The sequence below is a fragment of the Salvelinus alpinus genome, chromosome 15, assembly GCF_045679555.1.
Source record: "Salvelinus alpinus chromosome 15, SLU_Salpinus.1, whole genome shotgun sequence".
Classification (NCBI taxonomy): Eukaryota; Metazoa; Chordata; class Actinopteri; order Salmoniformes; family Salmonidae; genus Salvelinus; species Salvelinus alpinus.
Genome location: NC_092100.1, coordinates 24,387,608 through 24,403,151, shown reverse-complemented (window position 1 = coordinate 24,403,151; position 15,544 = coordinate 24,387,608). Strand labels below are relative to the sequence as shown.

Below are 15,544 nucleotides of genomic sequence, written 5' to 3'. Positions count from 1 at the left end.
CAATGACCCCAAGCATACTTCCAAAGTTGTTGGAAAATGGCTTAAGGACAACAAAGTCAAGGTATTGGAGTGGCCATCACAAAGCCCTGACCTCAAACCTATAGAAAATGTGTGGGCAGAACTGATAAAGCGTGTGCAAGCAAGTAGGCCTACAAACCAGACTCAGTTACACCAGCTGTCAGGAGGAATGGGCCAAAATTCACCCAACTGTTTTTGGGAAGCTTGTGGAAGGCTACCCGAAATGTTTTACCCAAGTTAAACAATTTAAAGGTAATGCTACCAAATACTTATTGAGTGTATGTAAACTTCTGACCCACTGGGAATGTGATGAAAGAAATAAAAGCTGAAAAAAATCATTCTCTCTACTATTATTCTGACATTTTACATTGTTAAAATAAAGTGGTGATCCTAACTGACCTAAGACAGTGCATTTTTACTAGGAATAAATGTCAGTTATTGTGAAAAACTGAGTTTAAATGTATTTATCTAAGGTGTATGTTAACTTCCGACTTCAACTGTATATAATGATGTGTATAGAATGTATGGGTACTATATGAATAGAAAAGGTGTACAGCAGTAGTTATATAGGATGAATCATGACTAGAATACAGCATATACAGATAAAGTGGGTAAAACCGTATGTAAACGTTATTTTTTACCTGTGTTCAATGACTCTATGTACATAGGGCAGCAGTAGTGTCTAAGGTACAGGGTAGAATACCGTAGGGTAGTCGGCTAGTGACAATGTCTGAGGTCAATTTTCTAAGGTCTATTTCACTTTTCCTCTCTATTTCCACAGTCTAATAAAGTTGTTGCAACAGTATCATACTTTGCTAAGCAGTTAAAAGAAACCCTTGTACTCCTCAGACCCTGAAGGACTCCACCCTTGTATTTTCTCAGACGCTGAAGGACCCCACCCTTGCAGCGAGAAAAGATTTCCAGAGGGAGGCGGAACTATTGACGAACCTGCAGCACGAGCACATTGTCAAGTTCTACGGTGTGTGTGTGGATGGAGACCCCCTCATAATGGTCTTTGAGTACATGAAGCACGGAGACCTCAATAAGTTCCTCAGGTAAGTTGTGTCAACTAAATGCACAGTAAGATATGCTCAACTCTTCCTAATTTTGGTAAATTAGTATTTGGAGTAATACAAGCTGCCAACTGAGAAATACTTTTCTTGTGAGTGTTGTTGGAAGTTAAAGATTTTTCAGCTGAATAAAGCAGTGACATGTGTAGAATAAATTTGACGTGCTCAACTCTTACTCAGTTCTGTCTTTGGGTGCTGTAGCCCAGACTTTTCTGATGTGTGCTGTTGGAATTGCTAAGTTTACTCAGTTGAATAAAGCAGTGACGTGTGGGATAAACAAGACGTGCTCAACTCTTATGTCTATAAATGTGTCTTTGGTGTAGCCTATGAGTTATAAAAACTGTCAACTGAGAAACATACTTTATATGTGTTTTTGGAACTGTGGAAGTTTACTCAGCTTAATTGAAACGTGTGGGGAAGCATCTCCCCCTGTTTACCAACCACAAGTGTCTATAGACTCAACAATTAATGGCAGGCTGACTAGTGATGTACTGTGCTGGTCCACAGTACGCTAACCTGAATAACTATCCTCAGTATTAGAGTTAACGTCATACAATAAATCCTTTGGCCAGCAATATAATATATGTGATCATTTCCAAAGATGAAACCAGTTCCTGTCTATTTCCTCATCATTTCTACATGTAGTGTAGTAGAACAGCCACAACCCTGCAGGTTTCACCGCAAGCATCAGGCTGTGATTGATGGATGGCTTCCCCTCAGAGAAATGTTGTAGCGTACAAGAAACAGGAGGGGTAATACAATGTTTTTGTTGTTTTCCACTAGACCTGTCACCCAGTACCAGCAGCAGCGACTTCCTATTCGCTACACTGTAGATTAAGTAGAGATAACCTGTTAGTGTAAAACCACAAAATGCTGTGTGTAACGGCAGTCTGTTTACTGAACCTCCACGGACTAGGGAAACTGGGACTCAGAATTCAAATGAGACAGCTGATCTCCTTTATGATTGGATGTTATTGAGCCCCTGGATGCTTGGCAGTGGCAGGGAACATTGGTGCTCAATAGCAGAGGCAGAGCAGGTAGACGTCTGCTGCTTGCTGATGGCTTTATACATGCAAATGTCATGACAGTTATAGCATTTCCATTCAATTGTTCTGCATTCATTAATACAGAGGAGCTCTTGTTGGTTTTGCACCTAGTGGCCCTGGTACGGTATTGACGTGGCCCATGTTCCTGTCTCAATTAAAGTTTGAATGTAAAACACCATGAATCTCATGTCCAATCTATTACAACTGAAGAACATACCACTGTCATATACTATGCAGAGCTAAAATCCATTATAAAATGTAATGTGGAGTAAGAATATGGTGATTGAGATAAGATTCTCCCTCCGTCCCTCCCTCCCTCACTTATTTCTCCATCCACAGAGCTCATGGGCCTGATGCGTTGATCCTGGTTGACGGACAGTCGCTGCAGACCAATGGGGAGCTGGGCCTGTCTCAGATGCTGCACATTGCCACTCAGATTGCCGCGGGGATGATGTACCTGGCCTCCCAGCACTTTGTGCACCGTGACTTAGCCACTCGGAACTGCCTGGTGGGCAACGGCCTGCTGGTTAAGATTGGTGACTTTGGAATGTCCAGGGACATTTACAGCACAGATTACTACAGGGTAAGCACCGACAGTATGTATGTTGCATAATAAAACATTTGTTACATATTATTCATGTATTTGTAAGTACCTTCATAATCAAGCTAACCTAAAGATGTCTTTCGGCGACAACCTCAGTGTTTTTGCTTTAGTGAACAGGTGGTGTGACACAGTGGGCTGGAAGGTGTGGTGTTCACCCTGCATTCGCCTCCATTCCTCATGATTGTGTGTTATCTTTTCCTTTATAGATGCCTGAACTCTTTACCTTTACTAATGCTATGAAATGTACAAGAAAAGTGATGCATGCTCAATATAATGATGTCTATGGGGTCGTTCCAAGAATAAGCCTTTTGCGTCCCTTTGATATTTTAGTAGAATTTGTGCACCAATATTTAATTTTAAAAGCCTGTTATATTAAGTGAAGTGTCCTTTAATGTAGACCACATGGAAAATTATATTTTGAATTTTAATATGATTTGTAAAGTCATATTAAAAATAGTCAAATCATAGTAGTCAAATCATAGTAGTCAAATCATAATGTAAAGGCAGGTGAGCTGGTCCTACTCTTTTTGGCCATTTTCTGGTGTTACACATAGATAGACAGTCTAGAAATGTTTTGTGAAGCTTGTATTCAATTGACACCGTACACAACAAGCTTCCATTCCTCCTGTCACAAGTGAATTTATGGCTGATTTAAGATAAAATCGTCAACCCTGTTACGGTTAACCGTGTTACTTTATTTGACACTTAATAGCGGCACTTAATGGTCCTTTTTTTATTTAACCTCTTGAGAAGGAAAAACATGTTTATTAAGTTGAACGTGTGCTTTTTATGACAGAATGTTAAAATTAGGTGAACTTCACCAAGTTACACTACCCAAAAGGTACTCAATTGGTGGAACGACCCTATTATTAAACATGTGTCAGGTGTAGGGCAGAACCATTCTTGCTGTATTCTTTTGTTTGTTGTCTCTGAGACACGGTGACCAGACTGAATATAGAGCTCTTATCCCAGTTGATAATGGACTTGCTGTGCTGGCATCACAAAGGGATTATTACTCTGGTACATCGAATTTTCACTAGATACAGACTATAATTGCCATTGTGGAAAATAAGTTACATTTGCAGTAAATGTCAAATAGTCCATTGAGTCTCCTCCCACTTAATGTATTCTGCAGGCTACTTTTCCTAAGTGGTACCTCTAATAGCTGATTTCTCTTTGCAACACACAGCTCAGTAAAATACATGTATCAATAAGGTGTCAAAGAGACCAGGAAGTGATGTAAATTAAGGCACTATGCTTGACTTTCACTGTGTAATTACTGTTCCAACCACTTCTGCTCTTTACTGCAACAGCTTTCATGTTGCTTTTCTCCTTTTAGATACTAACACGAGTAAGTTATAGTAAGATAATCTCAACATCATAGGCATACAGGTACAGATGGTCATCAATAGAGTAGCCTGTGAGAGAGAGATGTCTGATTCACCATCAGACTACTAACAGGACTGCTGGACTGCCCCTTATTGGTATGGTGGTCTGGCAATGGACTGTGGGCCTTGGCCATTTTAGGCCTGGGCATCTCTGCCAGAACAGGCCTGGTGTATGGTCCACTGACAGAGACATTAGGAGGTCGTAACTGCATTGGACACATTCCCTTTTGTTGAGTGATTATAAATCGGGCTGTCAGCCAGGAACACATCTCCCTGACACTGGTCACATATTGACATCCACTCCTCTCCTCAAGGAGAACCAACCAACAAAACTGCCCTCCAGGGATATGACACAGTAAGCAAAAGTACGGTCTGAGCGGGGTTCTCACAGGCAGCATATCTGACAGCCCCCATCTGTATAATGAAAGTGATGCCTGGGCTCCCCAATGCCAAATTAGCTGTTGGTTCTCAGTCTGCAGGTATGGCACTGTGTTTGTGAACTAAGGAGTGGACAATGACAACTTGATATCACATCACAGAGGAATGCATTCTGCAGGCTAGATGTGGTATTATTATACATAATCAATACTGAATACCTGGTCGCTGGATAACTAACTATACAGGGTCTGTAATTACATTACACCCCCTCAACAGCCACTATTAGCAAGCTGCAATGTTAATCCAACAATCCAATGACAATGTTCCAAGTTAGGAAAGGTATATAGCAGATTCGTTATTATGCTTAATCTGCCTTTAGACTCTAACAACAACATTGATGGACTTTATTGAAAATGTATTGATGGTTGCTTCAATCAATGCATATGTTATCGTCAGTCTATTAGCAATTTTTAAATGTCTCAATATATGCTAATTGTGTTATGCTTTGAGATTGTGGTGGAGTTTTTGTTGTCACCTTGCCAGTTTGAATTCTGCTCCACACTCTGATTTATATGCTTCCACGGTCCGCCGTTCAACCCCAGACTGAATTGAGGGTGGTGCTTGCCAGGGAGAAGCCATTAAGATTAATTGAAATTCAATCAATTCATTTAATCTCCCAGCACACACACAAACACATGAACAAGTTCACAAATACTCTGCCTCCGAGAAGCAGACCCAGTCCCCTAAGACAGACCGAGCTAGCATAACAAACACAGATCTTTCTTTCTATGAATTATGCAAATATCATAGAACCGTGGTATGTTTTCAAAAACGATATGTGAATTTGTATCATCCTCCTGTTCTACTATCTATGTTTTGGACACCAGCCTGCATTATGGAGCGGTGTACCTACTCATGTAGTGCCAACAACATTAGTCTGGTGAGGAACAATCTGTCCACATAAAGAAGTCAATGAATGGAAAGGGTGTCAGGTCATTGCAGCAGGGAAACCAATTCACTTCAGAGTCCCTTACAAATGTAGTATGTAGGAGAAGTCTTAGGTACTTCCCCGGGCATTACGACATGTTCCCTGTCAAGTATTGATAATGAGGTAGAGCTGGGGTTGTATCAGGAGATGGGATAGTAGGGTAGAGCTATGGCAATGGTGGAGTTTCAAGGTAAGACAATTTAAGTTGATGTTACAGTGAACATTAGGGTTGTAGTGTGTGTATTGTATGATAGACAAATACCCCTTTCTCTAATAGTCCTGGAACGTATTAAAACTCTTAGAACTGCTTTGGCTTCACATTTTACTATCGGATACCCTTTTCTGCACAGTACAGACACACATTTGAAATCTGCATCCCCTTTATTGATAATTAGATGTGGTTCATTTATATATATATATATGATTGAACATGAATACATTTGATTTTTGAAACAGCCTTTTTCTCTTTTCAGCTTGGAAGAAGATCAGTAGAGTGTGGTAGTGGCGTTAGGGTTCCATATTCACACAGGCTTTATGGGACGTGGTCCAGCAGACATTTCACCATAATCTCATTAATAAACCGTCATAAATCTTAAAAAAGCAGAGCAGGCGGACAAGGAGGAGGAGGAGGAGGAGGGGGAGAAGGAAGGGGTGAGTATATTGGAGATGTAAAACGGAACAACTTATTATAATGTTCAGTGGGCCAAATTTAACAAAGATAAACCAACAATACATAATTACCTGAAGGAAACTGATGCTATAATATACTGTTATTATCGATGGCAGACATGGTAGACTGATCCTTTATAGCTACAGTATCAGCAATGTGGGAATGTAATGTAGTTAACTTCTTTGTATTCACATGCTCAGTCAATACATTGACCCATAGTGAGTTCAGTGCTAATGAGCTCTGTAATTAATATGCAGCTACCACTTAAGAGTTGAAAGTAACAATAATCAGACATCCCCTATTGAAATGTCACTCTTGTTCAACCCTTCGACGGATATGATTAACACAGTGTAATTGACATGATTAGGAAACAGATTTAGAAACAATCCAGTTGAGTTAAAGAGGAGGGCACAGATAATTAATGACTCATTGTTTTAATCGATTAATATCTGGCAGTGGGAAGGGAAGGCTGAAGGGAAGACTTCATTTATGTTGCTGCATGGCTTGAAGCTGTCAAACTTCTTTAATGGATCCTTTTTCCTTCCCTCTCTTGGCTCCATCTTCTCTTCCTCCTCCCAGCTGAGCCTCATTGACTCTTCTTCATCTTCTGTGTTACAGGGCTGTGTAGGTTTCCCTTCTTCTCAAATATTTTACAAAAAAAATACAAGTTTAAAATAAATAAATGAATAAATAAAATAAACTAGAAAAGAACATCTAGAAGTATTCAAAGTGTGTCTTCTGCATGCCTTTTGGTGAATATGTCATTTTCTTTGACATGTACAATTGTTTTCTTTTTCAGTTGTTTTAAATCCAGTTAGCCCAGGTCCATAACACTGTGCTGACATCTGTTGTTCTCACTCTCTCTCCTCCTCCTCTCTCTCTCTCTGTCTCTCTGTCTCTCTATCTCTCTCCCTCCATATCTCTATGTCTCTCTCTCTCTCTCCCTCCATATCTCTCCCTCTGTCTTTCTATCTCTCTACCTCTCTCTCTCCCTCCATGTATCTCTGTCTCTCTATCTCTCTCTCTCTCTCTGACAGGTGGGAGGCCACACCATGCTGCCCATCCGCTGGATGCCCCCTGAGAGCATAATGTATAGGAAGTTCACCACAGAGAGCGACGTGTGGAGCTTCGGTGTCATCCTCTGGGAGATCTTCACCTACGGGAAGCAGCCATGGTTTCAACTGGCCAACAACGAGGTACTGTAGCACACCCATCTTTGTATTCTGCTCTTTTTCTGAAAAACAGAAATGAAAATAAGCAACATAACAACACAATGCAATAATGTGCATTCGACAGTTGTTGCTGCCTCGGCAAAGACTACCATCCAAGAGTCACACTCGTACTAAAACCACATCAGTGGATAATCAGGGCCAGTGATTCATAGCGCTCTTACTAATCTCTAGAATGGTGCAGTGTGGGAGAGGCTAATTGGCCTATTCTTAGAGTGGCCTTTGGGCTCAATATTGGACCAGAAGAGAAATCAATTAAGACTTAAACAAAGATGACAAGAGAGCAGCAACTAAATTATGTTAGTGTGAGCTGAGAGTGTTGAAATTAAATCACACCCATTTACACACAAACACACACAAGTCTTATAGCCACCATAGATATAAAAGATAAGGGATGGCATGTGAGGTGAGCAACAGCTTTCTATCTACAGAACATAGAAGTAGTGATGATGTGCAGACAGTCACTGTGCCACTGAAATTCCTCTCAACCAACCACCATAAAGACATCACACTGTTGACATTGACAGAAGCTATGAAGGACTATACTCATTTGTGAGTTCAATAGTCCACCAAACCAATTCCACATTTTTTTTAAAGGCATGATAATTAAAATGTCAGAACAACAATGCCCCAAGTTCCAGCCAAACGTCAGCATGTACAGTCTGACAGAGCCATTGTTTATATATTTGCTTGTCCCATTACGTTGAGACCTGAAAAGCAGCATCATGAATCAATCCTGAAGCCTGCCATAGGTATAGAAACCATAACCAGAGCCCCAGACAGAAGTATTTTATAAATGTGAATTATGTGAATGTGCTGTGAATGTAAATGTGCCCGGTCTCGGCTGCAGTCGAGGGGCTGTGGTGACTCACTGACTCAACGCCTGTGGAAAGAGCCTTTAGGCTGCAGTTGTGCAGACAGAGCATCACACTGACGACAACACAGCCTCTCAAAATGCTCCTAAAATAAACACAGACAGCAGAACAAAGTTACCATACTCACTGGAGTTGATATGTTTAACCCTACCTTGAAGTGGTCCTATTTTTAGCTACACAGGTCTCAATATGATATGTACCAATAAACACAACTACTATCCAATCAAAATGAGCAGCAAAGCTAAATAACATGACAACATCAACAACATAACATAAAACTCACAGGTGTGCTTCACTAGCATGGCAATCACATTATCATCCTTGACATGTTTGACACTGCACAGAGTGGACTAATTGGTAATGATTGTTCATGTCGGGTTCCTTTGTGTGTGTGTCTGTGGATGGGAACGTGAACGTGAGGCAGTTATTCTCATAGCCATTCAACAGAACACAACGAACAAACAGCGATCAATACAACTCATAGAGTCCCAATTTCCCCCATAGTCCAAAGGGTTCACCTGCAAAATGAAACATGTCCCCAGAGCCATATATTTAGAGAGTTAGGTCAACTTTAAGAATGTTGAATGTTCTTATTCTAGAACATAGCATAGAACATGTGTTTACATAGCATTGTTTAAATATTCCCCATATAATGTTAATGGGGAATGAACCATAGAATTAGGAATTAGAATACTCATTCATTTAATAAGACCTCTATGGAGCTAACATGGCCGCCATATAATGTTGTAGTGTCATGTAAATGCATCATAATGCTCATTCTAGACATTTGATTTCATACAATTGTTTTAATATTCCCCATGTAATGTTAATGGGTAGCTAACATGTCTGCCTGATAACGTTGAAGTGTCATGTAAATTCATTATAATTCAGAAACTCCAGCGGCCAAACTCTCTAAATACACGGGTCTGCATTAGGGTTGAATAACGGGAAACGAGGTTATCGAGATATACCGAGATTTCCTGTCCAAACCCACTCACTTTTCCCGGGATAAATAACTGTGAGAAACCGGTAAATTATAATAACTTATTTATATGAATAGCATGACGTGAAATGGAACTGTTAAAATATATACATTAAATCTGGCTTCTCTGTGGCCTTCTCTCTACTGTCTGCTCAGGGTGGGGACAGACAGCTCAGGGTGGGGACAGACAGCGCATCTCAGTAGGAGCACAGTTCACAATGCATGTATCATCTCATCATGGTAACTTTTTGTCTTGTGATAGGTAGGCCTACATTTTCTGCAACATAGCCTATGCTACAGTAATATAAGGACTGAACGCATGTCGAATTTACACATCTCCATCTGGCTTTCGAGGGCCACCATATTTTTGATTGTACATTTTTATTGCAGCTTATCACTCGAATATAAACTCAGCAAAAAAAGAAACAGCCCTTTTTCAGGACACTGTCTTTCAAAGATAATTTCTAAAAATCCAAATACCTTCACAGATGTTCATTGTAAAGGGTTTAAACACTGTTTCCCATGCTAGTTCAATGAACCATAAACAATTAATGAACATGCACCTGTGGAACGGTCGTTAAGACACTAACAGCTTACTGTAACGATTCTCGTCTGGTGAAGGAGAAGAGGACCAAAATGCAGCGTGGTAAGTGTTCGTCATAATTTAATTGAAAACTGAACACTACACAAAATAACAACGAGGAGAAAACGAAACAGTTCTGCAAGGTGAACAGACACTACACAGAAAATTAACACCCACAACCAAAATGGGGAAAACAGGCTACCTAAGTATGATTCTCAATCAGAGACAATGATCGACAGCTGCCTCTGATTGAGAACCATACCAGGCCAAACACAGAAATATAACAACATAGAAAAAAGAACATAGACTACCCACCCCAACTCACGCCCTGACCAACCTAACACAAAGACATAAAAAAGGAACTAAGGTCAGAACGTGACACTTACAGACGGTAAGCAATTAAGGTCACAGTTATGAAAACTTAGGTCACTAAAGATACCTTTTTACTGACTCTGAAAAACATCAAAATAAAGATGCCCAGGATCCCTGCTCCTCTGCGTAAACGTGCCTTAGGCATGCTGCAAGGAGGCATGAGGACTGCAGATGTGGCCAGGGCAATAAATTGCAATGTCCGTACTGTGAGACGCCTAAGACAGCGCTACAGGTAGACAGGACGGACAGCTGATCGTTCTCGCAGTGGCAGACCACGTGTAACAACACCCGCACAGGATTGGTACATCTGAACATCACATCTGCGGGACTGGTACAGGATGGGAACAACAACTGCCCAAGTTACACCAGGAACACACAATCCCTCCATCAGTGCTCAGACTGTTCGCAATAGGCTGAGAGAGGCTGGACTGAGGGCTTGTAGGCCTGTTGTAAGGCAGGTCTTCACCAGACATCACCAGCAACAACGTCGCCTATGGGCACAAACCCACCGTTGCTGAACCAGACAGAACTGGCAAAAAGTGCTCTTCACTGACGAGTCGCGGTTTTGTCTCACCAGGGGTGATGGTCGGATTCGCGTTTATCGTAAAAGGAATGAGCGTTACACTAAGGCCTGACCTCTGGAGCGGGATTGATTTGGAGGTGGAGGGTCCGTCATGGTCTGGCGCATTGTGTCACAGCATCATCAGACTGAGCTTGTTGTCATTGCAGGCAATCGCAACGCTGTGCATTACAGGGAAGACATCCTCCTGCAGGCTCATCCTGCCATGACCCTCCAGCTTGACAATGCCACCAGCCATACTGCTCGTTCTGTGCCTAATTTCCTGCAAGACAGGAATGTCAGTGTTCTGCCATGGCCAGCGAAGAGCCCGGATCTCAATCCCATTGAGCACGTCTGGGTCCTGTTGGATTGGAGGGTGAGGGCTAGGGCCATTCCCCCCAGAAATGTCCGGGAACATGCAGGTGCGTTGGTGGAAGAGTGGGGTAACAGCAAAACGTCAGCAAGAACGGGCAAATCTGGTGCAGTCCATGAGGAGGAGATGCACTGCAGTACTTAATGTAGCTGGTGGCCACACCAGATACTGACTGTTACTTTTGATTTTGAACCCCCCTTCGTTCAGGGACACATTATTCAATTTCTGTTAGTCACATGTCTGTGGAACTTGTTCAGTTTATGTCTCAGTTGTTGAATCTTGTTATGTTCTTACAAATATTTACACATGTTAAGTTTACTGAAAATAAACGCAGATGACAGTGAGCGGACGTTTCTTTTTTGCTGAGTTTAGTTGCTTAAATCAGCTGACGCTCTCGCAGTCTTTCTCTCTCTCCATCAATTCCATTCAAATTGCATCCAAAATAGATCATCCTTTTCATATAGATGTCTTATCATACCCTTTCACATAATAAATTCGATGCAGTATTAGCCATATATCTAATGAATGATGGGTTATGCATAGGCCTAAGTGGCCTCTGTCTCTTGTGCTATACGCACCTGTGCACCGCTGGCCTTAAAAAACACTCCTTAGCTCGTAGAGTCCCACGAAAAGCTAACCTAGAATAGCTTGCTGGAAAAACTACTAATAGATTATTCGAAGAGGGATGCAAGCTCTTGTTTGCTGAATGTTAAATACAGCAGCCAATAGAACTCAAGAGGGGAAGAGAGAATGCGTGATGGCGGTAGGCTGAATCAGTTATTTCTTTACACCTGTCACCCATAACCATTCAATCTTTGTGAAGAGAAGTGAAAGCAGTCTGCATCTTATTCTAGTCATAAATTATTCAAGCATGTCATTACAATGATGAAGATAAGGACAACAAAACGTATTTCATTTAGTTGTTGAAAGCGAGGAAGGAATGAAGCAACAATAGAAAGAGAAAGAGGAAGTAGGCTAATACGCATGTCGCACAACATTAGGGGAAATATTATGAAAGATATGCGTCAGCCTACTAATTGTAAAAATGTAAAATAGGCCCTATGATATTTCCAAATTCAATCAGATTTGCTAGTCTATAATTGTAACTTTGAAGGCTGCATGTCCTGCAGCATCGTTGCATGTTCTCTCTCAGCTTGATAGTTTGAACGAGGAGTGTAATTTCAGACATATAATACGGTATAATACAATACAGTACAGGAATACAGTCCACCCTCAAAAAGATTAGCCTACTGGAGCTTGTATCATTTATTTACCCAAGAGAGCATAGCTACATTATTGGGCTTTTCTGTTTTTCTGTTGCAACTTGTTCGTAATGTGCGGTAGCCTATATATTATAGCCTACTGGATAATGACACAATCAGACACAAACAAACTTTTTTGGGCTTGGGCTCATAAAATGTCTTTAATGTATGGCTCATCAAGCTCAGGTAGCATCAGGCTTGAATTTTCAAAACAATAAATGCTCGAATCAAATCCAGACATATTTATATGCTTTATATATGCTTTAGAATGACACTTCAGTTTTGATGGGAAATATTGGGTTACCCAGGAGAAAAGGGATTTATTCTTGGGATGGAACATTTGTAAAATACTGGGAAAATATTCAAACCTACTCTGCATGTCCCTAAAAGGCATGTCTGACAAAGGGATATTGAATGCACTACACTATGCTGACTACACTGCAAGTTTGTTTGTTTATGTGTACTGCAAAACCTCATACTTTGAAACATGCTTTATGACCTTGACATTGCACTCGTATAATTACTGCTGTACAAATAGTGTGGTGCCATAGCCTCGGGGGTGCTAACAACGCTGATTAAGCAAAACCTAATTCTGCCTGTAATTGGCTTGTTATGCTTTTGACAAACAATATAATGCTCAAAATTGGGTTGTAATGAGTGACCTCACTCTCTCTCTCTATCGCTCTCATTCTCCTACCCCAGGTCATCGAGTGTATTACGCAAGGACGGGTTTTGGAGAGGCCACGAGCTTGTCCCAAGGAGGTGTATGACATCATGTTGGGTTGCTGGCAGAGGGAGCCCCAGCAGAGGCTGAACATCAAGGACATCCAGAAAATCCTTTATGCCTTGGGCAAAGCCACACCTGTCTACCTGGACATCCTGGGCTAGTGTACGTTGAGTTTTGTCTATCTGTCTGTTTTGTTGTCTGCCTCTACCCAACAGATGAACAAAAACCCAGGATTAACTCAAACAACGAGTACCTTATTGCTCCACTGGCAAACACCTACAAAATGGGGATGGACTTAAGTGCCTGCTACTCCTTTCGATACACTGGATAACAGTCTTAAAAAAAAGCACTTTTACATTTTGTTTACCTGCATTCAAAAATGTACAGTTGCTGTATACTATATGAAGAGGACATACTTAAGTTTTTCGTAAAAACAGCCAACTTAAAGTATCACAAAAAAACAAAAACAAAAAACAGGAAGAAAACCACCAAAAAACCCACCAAAAAAATTCAATAAAAAAAAAGCTGAAAACCCTGGAAATTTGTTTTGCTTTTGGGATCCTGCCATCTTGACAGAAGATCAAACTCCCCAGGTGATTTTCTTTTTCCTTTTATAAATATATATTATATATATTTTTAATTTATTTTTATTTTCAAAGTGTGGATATCTGCCATGTTTCTCGCTAAAGGTACGGTATGTCACATGTTGGAGATGACTGGCTGATATTGGCAAGTCAGACAATTGGCAGGGACTTATTAAAGTAGGCCTTACTGCACTCTGATTGGCTAGATCTATTCTCTGACTCTGGATCCAACGAGGCGCTTAGTTACTGATGGGAAACAGCTTTTCAATGAGACGTGGAACTCATAGAAAAGACAGAGCCACCAATCAACACAGACATCTTAATTTAAAATTGAATGTATATACTGTACATTTCTATGTCACAAAAAAATGTTAACTTATTTCATTTCCTATTTAGACTATTTTAGTTTCTTGATGTGTTGTTATGGTGAGTGAATTCTATAGATATTTTGATAATCTTTCATTTTTTGTTACTATGTTATTTCTGTTGGTTTTAATGAATTTCATCTACTTTATTTAGGCTTATCATTTTGAACATGTGATTATAATGTGACATTGTGAGTCAGGATGTTAGGCTGTGACATGAAGAGGATTTAGACTCAGTAGAGTAATCAGGACAGACTTTCAGCAAGATGCATACAGTAAAGTAGAAAGTGATTATGAAGATCTTACATAGCCCCCCACTCCCTCTCATCCCAGCTCATTGTTTTGTTCTTTCAGTGTAATCTAGTAATAGTCATGTATCTCATGTACAGTACATCTAGCCAGAGCAAAGAGCTATAGCTATGATATTGCATTATTAGCTGTCAGTTGCTGTCTCCTAAAAAGATTTTTTTTATGACATTGTAGTATACTTCATCTTGTTTTCCAGGTTGTGAATAATGTTATTCAACTGCCTTCAAATAGTCATGACCCTGACGCTTCAATTCTGGCAGTTTATACAATAGGCAATGTACTACTGGACATTATACACATTGTAACACTACATTCACATAATAGCAGTACCTTCCTCTCATTTTCCATACTCTAAACACTTAGATTCAAGTTAAAGCATTCATCTAATGCAGGCTTGAGAAAGTTTTCTTCTCTCAATGTGCACAAGGTTCCATTAAGCAAACGATCCTTTAAGTTCCCCAGCTCTCCTAATGTTAAACAATAGCAAACTTGGCAAAACTAAAATTATTCATTAAGTAGTAATGATAGAGCACTCTGTAGCTATGGGGGCTGTTTGAAACATTGCACTGTGATGACAAACACTGGGGCTTTGGGAGAAAGTGCTCTCTCTCCTCTCTCCTCTCTCTCGCTGCTACTGCTTTTGCTGAGTAATGTGAATCATTCAAGCTTGTGTTTGGTCTCAGTAACACCCCAATGATACATCCATAATTATTCAATTCTGAGCCATACTGGCACCATGTTTTGCCTATCTGCATTTTCTTTAACAAGGAGAGATATTATTTTGTGATCATTTTCATATTTACATTTATGTACACAATCATTTGTCTACTTCAACAAAAATGTATTTTAAAAGCTTCAATATTAATTATCTGGTCAAAACGTACAATTAATGTACTTTTATTTCAATTAAAAGTTCCTTCGTGTTAGAATGGCGACACACTCAACGTTTTCTCATCTTTTTTTGCAAGTACTTCAAAAGTAGCTTTTCCATTTTCTGCCTACTCATCACAACATCGCAAAAACTCTTCTTCGCCTTAATCTCTGAGTTCACATCTGCAAAGTTTCTGAGGTGCATCCGACTATAGGAATGGAAAGTGACTGGAACATTTGTAATCTGGTCTCTTAGTTTATACCTTCTCTTCATATTTTGTCTCTGTATGAC

At 40.3% G+C, this 15,544-nt stretch overlaps 1 protein-coding gene across 4 annotated transcripts in view; it reads left to right on the top strand.

Annotated features, from left to right (window-relative positions):
- LOC139539760 (NT-3 growth factor receptor-like) overlaps positions 1–15,326 on the top strand; it is a 296,941-nt gene extending 281,615 nt beyond the window's left edge. Inside the window, exons 14-18 of one of the 4 annotated variants that reach the window (XR_011668011.1) lie at positions 868–1,073; positions 2,474–2,717; positions 5,966–6,143; positions 6,742–6,786; positions 7,200–7,245. Coding sequence is in view for 3 of the 4 variants with exons in the window: in XM_071343031.1 (XP_071199132.1) it covers positions 868–1,073; positions 2,474–2,717; positions 7,200–7,358; positions 13,100–13,285 (795 nt within the window). In the remaining variant the exon portion in view is untranslated. Of the gene's footprint in view, positions 1–867; positions 1,074–2,473; positions 2,718–5,965; positions 6,652–6,741; positions 6,787–7,199; positions 7,359–13,099 lie in introns of those variants that run through there. The other 3 variants (XM_071343032.1, XM_071343031.1, XM_071343033.1) reach the window with 3 other exon arrangements.
- Positions 15,327–15,544: the final 218 nt, after the last annotated feature.